The sequence below is a fragment of the Diachasma alloeum genome, unplaced genomic scaffold (assembly GCF_001412515.2).
Source record: "Diachasma alloeum isolate Michigan unplaced genomic scaffold, Dall2.0 Dall_scaffold_00445, whole genome shotgun sequence".
NCBI lineage: Eukaryota > Metazoa > Arthropoda > Insecta > Hymenoptera > Braconidae > Diachasma > Diachasma alloeum.
The window spans coordinates 98,597-114,916 of record NW_021680584.1 but is presented as its reverse complement, the minus strand read 5'-3'; the positions used below and the strand labels follow the sequence as shown (position 1 = coordinate 114,916).

At 37.7% G+C, this 16,320-nt stretch overlaps 1 protein-coding gene across 1 annotated transcript; it reads right to left on the bottom strand.

The window, feature by feature from the left end:
* Positions 1-3,177: 3,177 nt before the first annotated feature.
* On the bottom strand, positions 3,178-5,934 carry LOC107042390. The gene has a single exon (XM_015263427.1). It carries the CDS (start codon positions 5,932-5,934, stop codon positions 3,178-3,180), a length of 2,757 nt encoding a protein of 918 aa, XP_015118913.1.
* Positions 5,935-16,320: the final 10,386 nt, after the last annotated feature.

The following is a 16,320-nucleotide window of genomic DNA, read 5'->3' as shown; positions in this document are numbered from 1 at the left end:
TTCCAGAAACGCTTGAATTCTTTCGTAATTTCTAGAAGTTCTAGAAATTTCTTGAATTCCCCCACAAATTCCACAAATGCATAAATTCTTCCCAAATTTCCCTGAAGTTTTAAATTCTTTCCAAATTCACAGAACTGCTTCAACCTCTCAAAAATTCTAGAAACTTGAGAAATTCCGTCAGAAATTCTAAATTTAGTTGAATTTCTTAAAAATTTCAAGAAACTCGAAGAATTTTCTAGAAATTTCTTGAATTCCTCCAAAAATTCGAGAAACCTGCATAATTCTTTGGAATTCTCCAGAAGTCTCTTCGATTCTTCCGAAACTTTCAAGAAAAATTTTTAAGAAAATTTTCAAGAAAAATTGTAGTGCTAGCACTGGAAAAGAGGGGCAAAGTGGCAGCCAGGGAAAAATTCCAGTGCTGGCACTGGAAATTTTATTGGTATTCCTGCGAATTTTTCGTGTACTTAGATGAAATTTTCACAGGAACACTAATAAAATGTCCATTGCCAGCACTAGAATTTTTCCCTAGCCGTCACTTTAACCCTCTTTTCCAGTACTAGTACTAGAATTTCTCTTGGAAATTTCTCTCCGTATAGAAATCCTTGAATTGTTTCGAAATTTCTAGAAGTTTTGAGAATTCTCTATTTTCTAGTGTTTGCTTCAATTCCCTCGGAATTCATGGAAATATGGAAATTTTCAAAATTTCTTTGGAATTTTTATAAACAGAAGCAATTCTTTCAAAATTATAGGTTTATCGAATTCCTTCTAGAGTTCTAGATGCTTGAAAACAATTTTTCAATATTTCTAGAATTATTTCTAAAATTTCTCTTCTCGAAGTTTCTAGAAACTCGCAAGATTTCTTCTGAAATTAGAAATTTCTTCAATTTCTTGGAAATTTTGAGAAGCTTCGAGAATTTTCTCGAAGTTTCTTCGATTTCTCCACAACTTTTAGAAATCTTCAAATTGTTCAGAAATTTCTGGAAATTGTGAGAATTACTTTTTTCTATTGTGTTCTTCAATTCTGTCCGAATTCCTAGAAATTTGAACGATTATTTTGCAATTTTTAGAAATGTCTCCAATTTATCCAGTAAATTATTCTCACCGATAAAAAATAATTATTCACACAAAAATATTTTGTTGTAATTGAAGGGCTCACGAAACCAGAAAAAAATCCAAGGTTGCAATATAGTCTCGGAATTTCAGAGGTCTAAATAAATTCAAGGATGACAAAATTCAACTTTATTGAATATTTTGAATATTGTTAATTTTTCATTGAATATCTCGGAAACTTTGGAGAATAGCAAAATTTTTGTGAAGACCATTTTTATAGAGCAAATAAAGATCTACAAAAAAGTTTATAATGAAAATTTGGCTACCACCCACAGATTCGGAGATATTCATCAAAAACCCAGCTGAGGGCTATTGCGTTGAGTGCAGCAGGAGGTTTTAATAAGTTGCGCATGACGCCAATCACGTGACTCATGGTACTGGCGCAGGGAGGGGAACAGCTGACGCGTTGCGCCGACTGCTCCGAAATTGCTATCATAATTTATAATAAATTAACGGTACATTTTGGGCTATAAGTTCCTAACTCCCCCCGATAGGAAATTTTCGCAGCTACAAAGACATTTTTTTTTCCCATCTGGCGAGGTTCACTAAAGATATCTAGGACTGAAGACGGCCTGTCGCCAATTCCCAATTGTTTATAACAAATTGTGAATCACCCCGGCAAATTTGAGCATATACTTTTTAAAACATTAATAATTACACTTTTAGCTATCGATTGGTGTAATATGGTGCCCTTTGGTTAATTTCGATATACAAAATCTAATTTGACTGGACTATATTGGAAACCCCTCCCTCAGTCGCCGACGCAATAGACCGGGTGAAGGTTTCTTAAATTCTCAAAGATTCAGTCCCTCCTCCCCTCCCCTGATGTACCAGAATGAGGGGCAGAATTTTCAAGAACAATTTTCAAGGATGATAACAAAAGTTAAAAAAGATTTTTGACTTCAGTGATTTCAAGGATCTTCCTCCCTCTAGTCCACATGAATATTCATTGTAAAAGAGGGAGGGCGCATAGTTTTTTATTCGACAAAGTAAAAAATCATGAATATCCTAAATTTTACTCGTATGAAATTAATATCCACTTTTGCACTAACACTTTCTACTATACCGACACTCAACTTTTACTATTTTTAACAGTAATTTTTCCAATGGACTCCGACATATTTTAATTTTGTTCTCCGCATTTTTTCAACCAGCACATCGTAGCTTTTCATTTGTCCTTAAAATTACTATGTTAAATGCATTCAATTACTCATATTAAAAGTTACAGAGTTCCTACAATAAAAAATGTCATATTCTTTGCGTATAATGATTTCGATTGACAGTTTGTTGTGCCTCAATCGGATTTAAAACAACTTTTACGAGATCGAAAATTGAAACGATTACGAAATTGAAAGAAGAATGGTGAGTCAAAATCTCATTGAGCTTTGAAAATTTCTTGCAGTTTTTAACGATCTTTAGAATCAAGCAATTTTCATATTACTTGGATAAACATGAATGAAAACCACAATAACAAAAACTGGATGGAAACTCCAGTAAGTTCTCTGCAAGAATCGCGTCATCGTCTGCGGTTTTTGTTTTCCTCTGGTGTAGTTAAAAATTTATCAATGGTACACTTATACATTGTAACAACTTTTAGCATGTAATTATACGATACGACTATGCGTGCTAATGTTGTATATTCAACGTTTGAACGAAAACAAAAAGTTCGTGTCACAATTGATGTTACTTTTCTTTCGGCAATAATTAAAATTGAAATAGAAAAATAGTAACAAATTTTGCTCTTTGATGAAGCATAGACCAAAATAAACTGACTTCGTGACTACTGCTTGTACCAATGCAGACTGAATTCGTATGCCACCTCTGAATTTTTCCTCTATCATTGTATAGAAAAATTCGAGAAACAAATAACGGATTTTTTAAACCAAAAAACAATACTGCTGTGCAGGACAATGGCAATCTGTCGTTATTTTGTTGGTGGTAAAATATTTTATTGTATCTTTTTTCCAGTAACATGACTCTAGACTTCTGTATTGATTGAAAGGATATATGCTCATTCATCAAAACTCATTGACGTTGAAATTGTGCAGGTAAAACAATCTACCAAATTTAAATGAAATGTGGAATTGCAGAATACCTTGCAAAAGCGCTAGGAATAGGTTCGGGGAACTCGGTGATATGTGACGGCGCATGCCAAGAAACAGGTACACGCAGGCTGAGCTCAACAGCATAATCGTGACCCGGCTCGTCGTTGAAATTGCAAATGCCGCCGCAGTTATTGTTGTTCACAGTTACATTCTGATGGCTGTTGAGAGTGGATAGATTATAGCGTTGATAGTTAGGTCTGTCATCAGTTGATTTTTTAACAGGATTATCGAGATATGGTTTAAATAGAATTGCATCTTTCTTAGATGATGGTGCAAAAACAGCAGGTGCTGGGGGTGTACGTACAGTGCTCGTAACACGTTCAGTCTGTAGGGGAGATGGTGTGTTCAAGTATTTTTCCTTTACTAGACAGAGTGGCGCCTCCTGCAGCGGTTGATCTTGACAGACGTCTTTGTCCCACTCTATATCCGTTGATGCGGCACAGGAACTTTGAGAGGATGGAGCATCGTAGCAGATACTGAAAGTGCAAACAGTTTGTTTTGATGGCGATGAATTCATTTGCAAGCCTTTTGAAATACTGGTGTCGATTGCATGGTTAGGAGAGTAGCAGTAATAACTTCTTTGTGACTCTGGATAGCAGGTCCGTTTTAATTCGGAGTAGCATGATGTGACTGAAGATGTGAGATTTTTTGTACAACAGGAAGCTGTGCAAGTATTCTGTGAACCCTCGCAGTCCACTGAAATGGATGGATAGTAGTTGAATCTCTGTGAGGATGCGGCACAGCAGTAGAGAGATGATGAAGAGACCATCTCGATATCACTGCGGCTATGGGAACTAGTTCTAAGATCAATAGCGGATTCAGAGAGTTCCTGGAGCGGCCCTAGACGTTGTCGCAAGTCTCCTCCACGTAGGGCGATCTCACCCCTTAGTTCTATCTCCTGGCCCAACCATTTTTGAACTTGTCTTCGATTTATACCAAATTTTCTAGCAGTAGCTCGTTGATTCCTAGCCACGACTGCATCTCCATGAAAAGCATCTAGGACGTCAAGTTTAAATCGAAGAGAGAACGATCGCCGTCGAGATGAATCCCCATTATGATTTTGATGGCTTGGTGAATAATCCGTCGGATCTATTTCACCATCTGAACAACTGCTGATAGATCTGCAACAAATACCAGCTGTGCCTTTTGAACTCAATGGATTTGAGTAATTCGAATGTCTCACAGGACTCGAAGTACCTGAACCTATCTCGCTGTTGCTTTGCAACAACGGCACTGCTGAGGTATCGTACTTTACTCCAGAAACTATATTGTAGATAGATTCGTTTCTATTGTTACTGGTTACACAGTTTTCCTTTTGCCCTTCCACATTTTCTTCGGATGGCACGTACATATCTGATTCTTCATCTTTCATCATTATCGTCTCGCCGTCTTCTCTTTCAATATACATTAACTTACTATGATACTCCTTTTCCTTAAAATCCATGGACGTCTGTGCGTCAACGCATAGGTGTACATGTGTCCCTGGGCTGATGCGTCTTGGGGTCTGGAAATGAATGTCTTCGGCCGCAAAGGTGTGCGTGGCAATTCCACTGGTTGGAGTGTATGTGTGATTGTTGATTGTACACATAGGCGTTGTGGTAGTAGTGGCACCGGGAGAGTTTGGTGCCTCGTCGCATGACACTGGGGTCGCCAGGGAGTCTGGGCTAGCACGTTCCATCTTTATTGCTGGTGCAAGACACTCGTCTCCGGGCGAGTCCACATCATTCAGATGAGAGTGAGACTGTGGTGGAGAGATGGATAGAGGAGCTAGTGGTGGTGATATATGACTGCAAGACTGATAGATGTTGCTCTCGAGAATTCGCTGATGCTTGTTGACAGTGCAATAGTATGTGCAGGGACCAAGACTGGTCAGATAGGATGCCCGGTTCGGTTGAAGATACACTGGAGCATTACTTCTGCCAAGATAATCGGATATTGATTGCTCATATGTTGAATGATTTACGACATCGTATTTACGTTCTGTTGGGGAATCAGGAGAGTTAATTTTATAGTCGTGGATACGATTGTCTTCTAAGCGATGGTGAGGCAGATGGTGTTCATGATGTAGGTGTAGATCCTCACCAGAGTATTCGGTGTAACCCATCAATAAAGTATGCATGGGCAAAGTGTTTGCTAGAGTGTGCTGTGTGTATTGCACTGATGTGGTCGAGCCGTGATGCGATGAAGAATGAGCTGGAAGCCCTTGCCGAGCAGTCAACTCATCGCCGTGCAGTCTGGCGAGACTAAGGTTCAAGGCCGCTGCTGATGCCGCCGCCACTGGGGCTGCTGCAGTCTTACCGGACGATGTTGTCACCACTATTGGCTCATCAATTTTTGATACTGATGTATTAATTATATTTATGCCATTTCTATCAACAGTTGAAATAGATTCGAAACTTTTACTAACAATCACTCCATTTCCATTTGCATTGTTAGTACAATTGCTCCTTAAATTTTTTTCACATTGCAACCACTTTTGTATTTGTCTCCTGTGTATTCCATATTTCCGTGCTGTTGCACGTTGATTACCACGACATTCAATGTCACTACGATAGGAGTCTAAAACTTTGAGTTTGAACGCTGCAGCGAATATACGTCGACTACCCATAACGCCAACGATCTTCTTCGGTGCATTATTGTGATTTCGCATCGAAGTGTTGTTCACTTTCTTTACTGAACTATTACTCTCACTCACTACCTCGCCAACACCGTGTGCCATGACTTGACGAACAGAAAATATGATGGTGAAATGAAAAAAATTCACCAATTTTAAAATGTCTATTATACTATAACTTTTTTTTTTCTCTCACAGAACCAGCCGACGAAATAAAACCAAAATTTGCAATACATATGTGGTAACGCACTGTGAATTTGCAGTCAGGTGACGTATGAAAAAGTTCTTTGAATATTGCCAACGACAACGGCAACGAGTACGACGCACGAGGATACCTTAACGCGTAACATTGCACGGAGTAGCCTGGCCACACGGCACAGTTCCTTTTAGGTCTGAGTAGATGCCGTAACTAATTTTCATCCCCACTCATTCCCACCACTATACCGAGGAGTGTTGCACACTGCTTCTCACTGAAGCGGTGGTCTCTGAGTTTCGCTCCCCTCCGGCATAAGCAGTGATGTTGCCTCTCCTCTTTTCCCACTCGTCTCGAAACTCCCACCACTGCTCTATCCGCCAGAGCCTACTTCCCCCCCCCCCAAATACTCCCCCTGACGTTTCAACACTCGCCGAAACGATGTTACGGACATTAGTATGAGTAAGTGTTGTTGAGAACTTCCCCTCTTCGATGCATATGGCGGGCGGTACAAGCGCGGAGATTACCAACATCCCCGCCTAGATACACCAATTATCAGTACCAGTCATTCTGCATTGTTTGCGCTACTCATCTAACTTTTGCATCTCTCTCTCTCCTCTCTCGTGTCTTTCAAATTTCATGGTTATTGACTTTGTTCAGTATACGAGCATGCATGACATAAAGTTCCTCTCCTTTACACAGAGCTCCCGTGTATGCCTTGTAGAATGAAAAAGCCGCCATCTTATAGCCTTACTTCTATTAATGACGCACGCGGGAAACGTCACGCTGGCGTGACGATGCATGGTGCCATATTGTCTGCCACAATCATCTATTCTGGCTGTTGCCGTCGTTCGCTGGGACTCCCGACCAGCACTGAACCACAATTTTTATCTTCACTTCGTAGAGGTTCTCCTGTTGCTCTTTTATTCCATAGATTTCCTCTTGATCATTCTCATTTGTTCTCCATTTGTGCTGATTTTCCGTCTGATCGATCCAGTTTGATTTTTTTCTGTGAATTGGATTTACGGCTCGACACGGTCTTAACTCATCCCAGACAAAGGACTGGAGGAGGGAGGGAGAAATAAATGTGTCGAATTTTACGTGTAGACGTCGCAATAACACCAGTCACATTGTAGTTTATTGCGATTATGAACCTCGATAATTGGATTCTATGAATTATATGAATAGAAGCGTTTACCTGATCATGTAAAGGGTCAGATTCTCTGGGTGAATCAAAGGGTGACGATATTTTTCTGTATTGACCTTCACATTTCCTCGTTCGGGGATTGGTATTGACCCTTCCCCAAACTCGTAAAAGTGAAAATCACTACGAATAAACATCCTTTACGGCTACTGCCATGGGATTTTTTTACTAGCGTAGTTGACCAGTTCTCGCCTTCAGCTCGGACGCCAACTCCACGGACCCCATGGCACTCGCCCTGAAATATACTATTCATATATTTCTGTGTTCATAATCACCAACTTGTTATTGGCCTGTATTTTTCACAATTTTGACCTGTTACGCATGGAAAATTTTCCATTAACAACGGGTCATAAAATGTAATAGGTCCTCAGTTTATTTCGCACACGTGCATAAGATTAGGTGATTTTTGTGACTAAAGCCGATAGTTAATGTAGAACTATACGCAACGTTGCCAGCTGTATTCACGTAAGTGAATATTAGAGTTAGAAAATTGTTTTTTTTCGTAAGCGCAACCACAGCGAGAACAAATAAAATGACGCAGTGGCACCACCACCCGAACGCATATCGGGAAGTAGTAATGAAATATTTATCAGGTCTCACAGATGGCTAAATATTTGTTCATGCTGAAAAGTAAGTGCATGGGAGACTGAATACGAGGATGCCTCGAAATTCGAAGTATTGGAGGGATGAACCTTCGGAAAATGGTCTTCAATTAGATATTACTCCTGGAGTTTTAATAAAATCATCAAAAACTTTCAGATGATACAATGAAGTTTAAAGATTAAACGATCTAATTCAAGGGGGGGCCCCCTTGAATTATGGGTACACAAGGGCCTAGGCACCTGCCATCTTAAATTTTGGTCCCTTAACTATATTACCGCACAACTGACGTTTACGAAGACTCATCGTAGTGGAATCCCGTGGTATTATCTGGCATTATATATCAACTGTGGTGGAAAGGGTGGCGCTTTCGATCACACCATCCAAGTCTTTCATTCCATACGTATGTGCCCCCATGTATATAACCTCGTCCCCCTCCGTCTCTTCCCAGAAGTGACTCGGGAGAATGGCATTCCACAAGTCTGACCCGATAGAGAGTCTCGTGTTGAACATTATTATACACGCGTTCTAGTCAACGCGTAAAGTATGTACATGCGCGTATTACTACAGTGCTATAAATAAGTTCCTTGAACATATTCATTCAGAAAATGATAGAACCTTTAAGAAAAGTTCCACCGTAAAGTGAAAGGAAGAAAAAATGTTCCTAATAACTATGATAATGACATAAAATGATTCTTGTGTCCCGAGACTATACGCAGTAGCACACATGTGCGACTGGTTGGTATATTGTAGAGTCACGTAGGTCGGTTGCGCCGCAAGTATTCGTCGCCACGATGGCTGGCATGCTTGAATTTGTCCTTGGACCGGAGTTAGTGGCGCTCACTAATACAACTTAGTGGATAGCCACCTATTCTAGCGCAGAAGTAAGAAAGAGATAGAGATAGCATTGGAAAACGGTAATGTGGCAACGCAGCAAAATACATGTGGAGCTACGAGTTCCCCTCCTTTGTCTGACGGCCGGTTTCACCAGACAGGGTGTCGCCAGTTTGGTCGGCTCGATGGCCCAAGTTGTGGGAACACTCAAGGGGAGGACGGCACGGGGAAGGAGACTGCAAGTGTGGCGGATCGTAAGAGGCGAGAGATGAAGAAGGGGAAGAGGTCGAGAGTCGTCTGTAGAGAAGGGCGAAGGCTTTAGACTGAACCGAAGAGGTGAGAAAAAGATACAAAAACTGAGAGAGACAGAGAACGAGGTAGTTAGACCCTGGGGCACTAGCAGCAATACATGACTGAGGACGCAGCGGGGATCGGAGTAGGTAGATACACACTTATAAGAATCGGTCAACAGTTTACAGGAAATAAGAGTGGCATCCACAGCATACATACACATACTGTATTGGATATAGCAGAAGCATCGGCCGAGGACCTACATTCATGTGAGTAGCGATGTTTGAAAACTCCCCGCCTGCTGGAATGTAGCCCGTATGGGGCTCTCTGTCGATCGTCACCGGGTAGCTACCCGTAGGTACTTCCCCTGTTATTCTCCGTTTTACTGGTCTTCACTTTTTCTCCTGCCCCTTCTCTCTTCGCACATTCGGTCTTCTGCCGCCTGGTAGGCTCTTGTTCAGTTGAGAATCCTTGTCGTCCCATTCTTTTTTTCCTTTTTTAATTCTCTTCTCGCCTCCCTCTCTTTTCATGTGGCTTGGCGCCCCAAATGGTCTTGTAACCAGAGACGTGCCTCTTGGTCTGGTACGCACCAGACCCCGCGGCGCCCGAATGATGTACGTAACCACGGTTTTCGCTGTATATGCGGTTATGCATTTCATTTTTTTAGCTCTTCTCTGTTTGGTTTTCATCTCTCTTAGCATTGAGCAAAAAATCATTAATTTGAACCATTTTTCTTTCAAGACACAGAACAGTTTTGTAGAGATTTCCAAAACTCTATGTATATAACATCTCTCAATTTTTGTAGTGATCATGGTGATCGGTCAAGAAATTTTGATTTTGAAAGAATCTGATTCGTTAATCAAAAATCTTAACGGTAGTTTCTTGCAGGATTTAATTTTCTAACGCGGTCATCGTCCAAGGGCCTTTAGCTAGGGAATGTTTACTGTGGAATGAATGTTTCAGTTGAAAATTTCATGGAATATACGGTTTGAAAATTGTGTGGAACTTTCAGATGAATATTATGTGGAAAATTATGGTAAGAAATTGGTGTAGAATTTTTGCCGCGACTGGAAGCTTTATACAGCTGCAAACAACACCTGAAAAGGCTTTAGAAAATGAGAAACCTATCGTTAACGTACTAGTAGTTAATTTTTTAATTGATAGATATCAACACTTAGATGAAATTTTCCTGATGGCTTTTAATATTTTGAATAGGGCGCATATATGAAAAACACTAAAGAAGCTTGTGAAAAGCCATTTTTCGCAAATTATGAGAAAATGGTAAATTTTTCGATTGTTGATAAAATGTGTTCTTTAAGGTCTCAATGAGTTCTAAATTTTTTGTTTTTTGTGTTTTCCAGATTAATCACGTTCTAAGCTAATAATTTCAATTTGTTGATAAATGTTTTTAAAATCAGACAGATGAAAACTCCACATTTCTAAATGTGGAGTTCAGGAAAAATGGAAGTTACTAGTGGCTTTTTTTTCTTACCGATCGATAGTTTTTAATATTAAGAGAAAATTTTGTAAATAGTTTTCATGTTTTTGGATGATGCATTCATAAAAGAATGATAATAACGGACAGCAACCTTCTATGATAACTGTGGTTCATCAGTAGCGCTTAAGGGTGCCAAGTGAAAGTGTTCAATAAATCAACAGAAATTCAATTTTTTTTCCTGTAATAGTGAGAAATATTTAAAAAATTTAGATGACAATCTTGACCTTTCAACCGGTATTAATTATTGAGAATTTAAATAAACAAAATTTGAAGATCCAGGATTGGCTCTTATGAGGTTATGCACTAAAATGAAAGATTGGCCAATTTAGAAATTCATGAAAAATCCAGAAAAATATGGAAAAAATGTAAAAAAAAAGCTGAATCGATTGATCCGGGCGAAATCAGAAGAACCGGGGCAAATAAGAACGAAATCTTAATTTTTCGACTCACTTCCGGAGAAAAAAATCGCTCGTAGCAAAATGGATGATATGCGACAACAGCGCACACAGCTGTCCTACTCCGCTTGTACGTCCCCCGTCAACATAACCCTACCTGTCACTCAGGATGGATGTTTTTTCAAAGTGAAATTTAGGATTTCAAACGTAATTATCAATCAGACTCGCATGGTGTTTTTAATTGAATTTCAAACGAATTGTGCGAAAGAACATTGGTCTCAGGATCTACTCATCTCGGGAAATCATTTCAATGGATTTTGTTATGGCTAACCAAATGTCCAACAAAATTTTACATTTTTGGCAGATAAACTGTCCCCTTTTGTCACGCAATAAATTTTTATTTTTGTCTGAGGCTATGGTTTGTTCACAGGCATGTATAACCTCCAACACACGTTCGAATATCAACAAACTCACGCGCCTCTACCATCAGCTGACAGCAGCGGTGTTGCCACGATTCCCACCGGATATCACCATTTAGTCAATAAAACAAATATTTTTTGGTCGAAAAAATAAAAATAAAATTTTACATGTATTACATCTCAACTCAATTTGAATATAAATTGGCGAGATGAATTAATCAAGTTAACACAATTTATTATACAAGGTTTTTGAAAAAAATGATCAATTTAGTTGTGCACTTGACCCACTTGGTATTCTTAAGCCGGCAGAGTAGGGGTAAGGCAAACCCACGGTAATGTCAAGGAGTGGTGGAAGCGGCGATTGAATTCAGTAAATCAGAGGAATTATTATTCAACTTTTCATCAGAGAAATTGTTTATCAACATTTTATGTATCAATTTTTTAAAAACTTCGTCTTCTTTATTTTCTTTGTATTCTTTAACTCTTTGATTATTCTCGATATGTTGAGAATTTGATCTTCCTCATGGACATAATTCGAAAACATGAAAACTATATACAAAATTTCATCTAAATGTTAAAAACTATCGATCATCAAGGAAAACAGCCACTAGTACTTTCATTTTAAAATAATCTTTATAAACTAATTGAAATTACTAGCTCCGCACGTCTTTAATCGAAAAAATACAAAAAACAAAAATATAGATTTCATTGAGAGCTTCAAAAAAGCATTCAGTCAGAAATTGTAAAAAGCTGACCATTTTCTCACAATTTGGGAAAAAGGCCCTTTTAACGGATTTTTTTATTGTTGTTATTATATGTGCTCCACTTGAAATGCAAAAAACCACTAGGAAAGTTTGATCTACCTGTCAATATATATCGATTGAAAAAAAAAATTAGCCACTAATACACCAACGATCACTATGTGAACGCAAATCGGGGCTGTTTGCAGCACTATCAGGTTGTTAATCTCGTGCTGCTACCCAGTGCGTCAAATAACTGGGGTTCGCTCATCATTTTCACCATAGAGATCAATTCTCTCGATATACCAATAAAATTTATTAATTCATCCTGACTGCTTTTTCAGTCACGAGTATTTGCTGCGTCTTTTATATCCCTTTTTATATGCCTTTTATATTATTTTATTGGCTTTCTCATTTTCAAATTGTTGTCCCATCCAACTCCTGTGGTTCATTCCATGGAGCTACTTATCCATGTTTCCTCCAGGACCGATCCCGATCCGTGCGGACGGTGTTTATAGAGTGTTGCATGAGTGATAGTTCTTTTCAGAGTTACGCGATAGTGACTACAAATTTTGCAATTTGTCTTTAACCGAAGATAGTATATGTGCATAAAAATACATAATAATTCTGGGCGAGTCCCTCCACAAATTAATGAGCTACATGCTACCTAGTAGCCGTGGAACCGAACAGGGGTCCCTGAAAAATTTGAATGTTCCATTCAAAAATTGAGCCTCTGCATATTCTATGATAAAGCAAATGTGGAATTTGTCATTTGCAGATGTGTCGTACGTAGAAAGGTCCAAAAATTGCCAACCTGCGCCCTTTATATTAATGGGAAATACAAAACTTTAATAACATTTATGCCACTCATGTCTGAAACTGGCTGGATTACACACTCGACGCTTCGCGTCTCGTGTCTAATTCAGCCGGTTTCAGGCTTCGTGACATAAAATTTTGTTCAGTACTTGTTGGGAAATTTCGTCCTTAACGTGTGTGGTTACATCACTCGCCTTCGGCTCATGCTGTAAACCCCACACACGTTAAAGACGATATTGCCCCACACGTGCTGAAATATACTATTAGCAAGCGAACTGTCTTATATCCATGGATACAGGAAAAAATTGTTACATTGTTTAATTTCGTAATCGAGGTATGGCACATTGGGATAATTATAAACTGATCATTCGGCTACAAAATTTCAATAATTTCCAAAATTTCCCCAGTTATTAGTAACATAAAAAGGCAGTATATTTTAAAGGGTCTTGCGGAATAAGTGTGGTGAAAATGCCCCTACCAAATTTTGAATCTCCAATTTTTCCTGTTGTTTATCGTGATAAAATATGCCTGCATGCAAATTTTCAGATTTTTATCAGCACTCCTACCAGATTTATCCAAAAACATCTTTTTCTAATTTCACGTTTTTTAGTCATCAAAAAGTGTTTTATGGCATGCCGTGGAATGATGAATTTTTCCACCGATATAGACGTTAATAGGCTCTATTCATCGACACCCATTAAAGTTGAATTATTCATAGAGTTTGTGAAATATTGGTATTTTTTCAAAAATCGATTTTTTGACGCTTAGTCCAAAAATTGTTATCGGAATGAAGTGAATCATGGCTTCAAAAATTTGTATTAATAGCCTCTTGATTCTGTCAGGATATGATGCGGATCTTATCTATCACTGTTGAGTTACAGGATATAGTTTGTGAGACTTTTTAAAGGAATTTTTCATGATAAACTGGAAAAATTACGTATCATATCAATGAAATCATGGTTCAAAAAGATGTTTTGATGCTTTCTCGATGAAGTGCAAAGATGATGAAAACAGCATAACTATTTATTAAGTTGCATAGTAGCAATATGAAACTTTAGGTCATATGGAGCTCTAATGGAGTCGTTATATAGGCGTTAAATGAGAATCATATGGTGTTATGGGGTCATACAAGGATCGAATCAGCTCATAGAAGAGTCATATGGAGGTCATATGGAGTAATATGCAGTCATGGGAGCTTATATAGAGGCATGTGGGGCCACATAGATGTTACATGGAGCTAGATGGAGTCATATGGGGGTTCTATGGGCTCATAAAAGGGTAATATAGGGATCATAAGAGAGTCGCATGGGTGTCACTATTGAAAACAATAAAAAATAAGAGTAATAAATTTCAAAAATACAGAATCCATTTGGAATGAGCATATTGCTAATTTGTAAGCTATATATAAACTATACCCATACATGAAGGATTTTTCGTCGAGTGGGCCACCTATTTTCATCATGTCTGCAAATTCATTTAAGGTTGTTTTTCCTCGATTTCTATATTTTTTTGGGGATTTTTAAGATTTTTTCCAGATTTTTAATGATAATAGGGGTCTAGGTACGAGGCAGATGAACGATTTATCGATTTTATTCACTGTCAACTTACTGGTGGGGGAAAAATTATTTTAAAAATACATAAAAAATCAATTATTTTCTCAGCTTTCTAGTAAAAATATTTTCAAATTTTTTCGAACAGAAAAATGCGAAAAAACTAGAAAAAAAGCGTTAAAGCGTGATTTTGAACATTATGGCTGGGTTAATTTTGATGAAAAAATTCAAGGATACTTCTGTTATAACACTTATCTTTCAGTGAAGAAGGCATCATGAGATCGCCAGTCCTTCTTAGGGAAAAAAAATTAAGAATGCAATCTAATGATGCTTTTTCTCATCTGATAGCTCGCAATGCCTTCCTATCACTCAATGAATGTAGAAAAATGCATTTTATAGTTGAATCAGTTGGGATTACCAAGAAAAACTAATCAATAGCCTACATATTTGCAAGTTATAAACTCAGAACAGCTTTATAACGCTGAATTCATTCAAATAAAATTATTTGTCAATCGAATATTCGTACAATCAATTGAATGTAATAGGGAATAACTATTTGAATGGAAATTTCCAGAAAAAAGAGGAAGTATGCCTCAATATCCAAAGATCAGAATCATTGAATTCACTTTTCAATTTTTTTTCCTAAGAAGGACTGGCGATCCCATGATGCCCTCTTCAATGAAAGATATGTGTAATAACACAAGTATCCTTGAATTTTGTTATCAAAATCAACCCGGACCGAAGGTTCAAAATCACGCTTTTACACGGTTTTTTCTAGTTTTTTCGCATTTTTTGGGCTTATTTCTATTTGAAAAAATTTGAAAATATTTTAACTGGAAAGCTGAGGAAAAAGAGATTTTTTATGTATTTTTAAAGATATTTTCCCCCCACCAGTAAGTTGAGAGTGAATAAAATCGATAAATCGTTCACCTGTCTCGTACCTAGACTCCTATTATTATTAAAAATATGAAAAAAATCTTAAAAATCCCCAAAAAGATATAGAAACCGAGAAAAAACCACCTTAAATGAATTTGCAGACATGATGAAAATAGGTGGCCCACTTGACGAAGAATCATTCACATAGCAAATGCGATTATCCACTTGTTTTAGATTGTTCGCATTATTCTATTATTTCAACGAGAATGAATCTTTAATTTTCAATTACAAATCTTTTGGAAAATTACATTTATTGATTCATATATATTAATTGATATATTCTTATTGTATACTAGGGGCTAAGCCCCCTGCTCGCTTCGCTTGACAATTGCCTATAGGACTTACATATGACCCCCACGTGACCTTCATATAGCCCCATATGACCCCCATGACCTTTACGACCTGTAGTTTCTGACCCTTCATTTCTGAACTTTAATTTTCGAATCATAATTTCGAGTAGCAAACTTTCATCACCAGAAGTGGATTTGGATTCTTATAATATAGAGAGACTCCAAATCCCTCCAAGTTGAATGAAGCTTTTGAAATAAAAAAAAAAAGAATTTTCTCCGTCGATTTTTACCAAAAACCTACAATGAGTCGCTGATTTTATTTTATTTTTGTAAAGAAAACTGGAAATGAATAGAATATATAAACAAATAGTAATTGAATATAGTACCATAATATATAAAATACCTATTGGAAGTATTATAATTTATTAACGTAGCCCAACGAATGATTTATAATTGGATTTCTAGTAAAAAAAAATTTGTCAATTTTATTTTGGTACCGAATGGAAGTCTTGCCACGTATGAAAAAATCGTATAGAACTTTTCTATACGAATTGTGTATAGAATGATCCTATACGATTTCTATAGGTTTTTCGTATATGATATTCGGACTTTTCTATACGAAAATTTTCTATACGAAGTTTTTCTATACGAATACTTTTTCATCGCATTCTATACGCGAATTTTTATATACGATTTATTCCTATACCCTCGAGAGAAATGCGTAT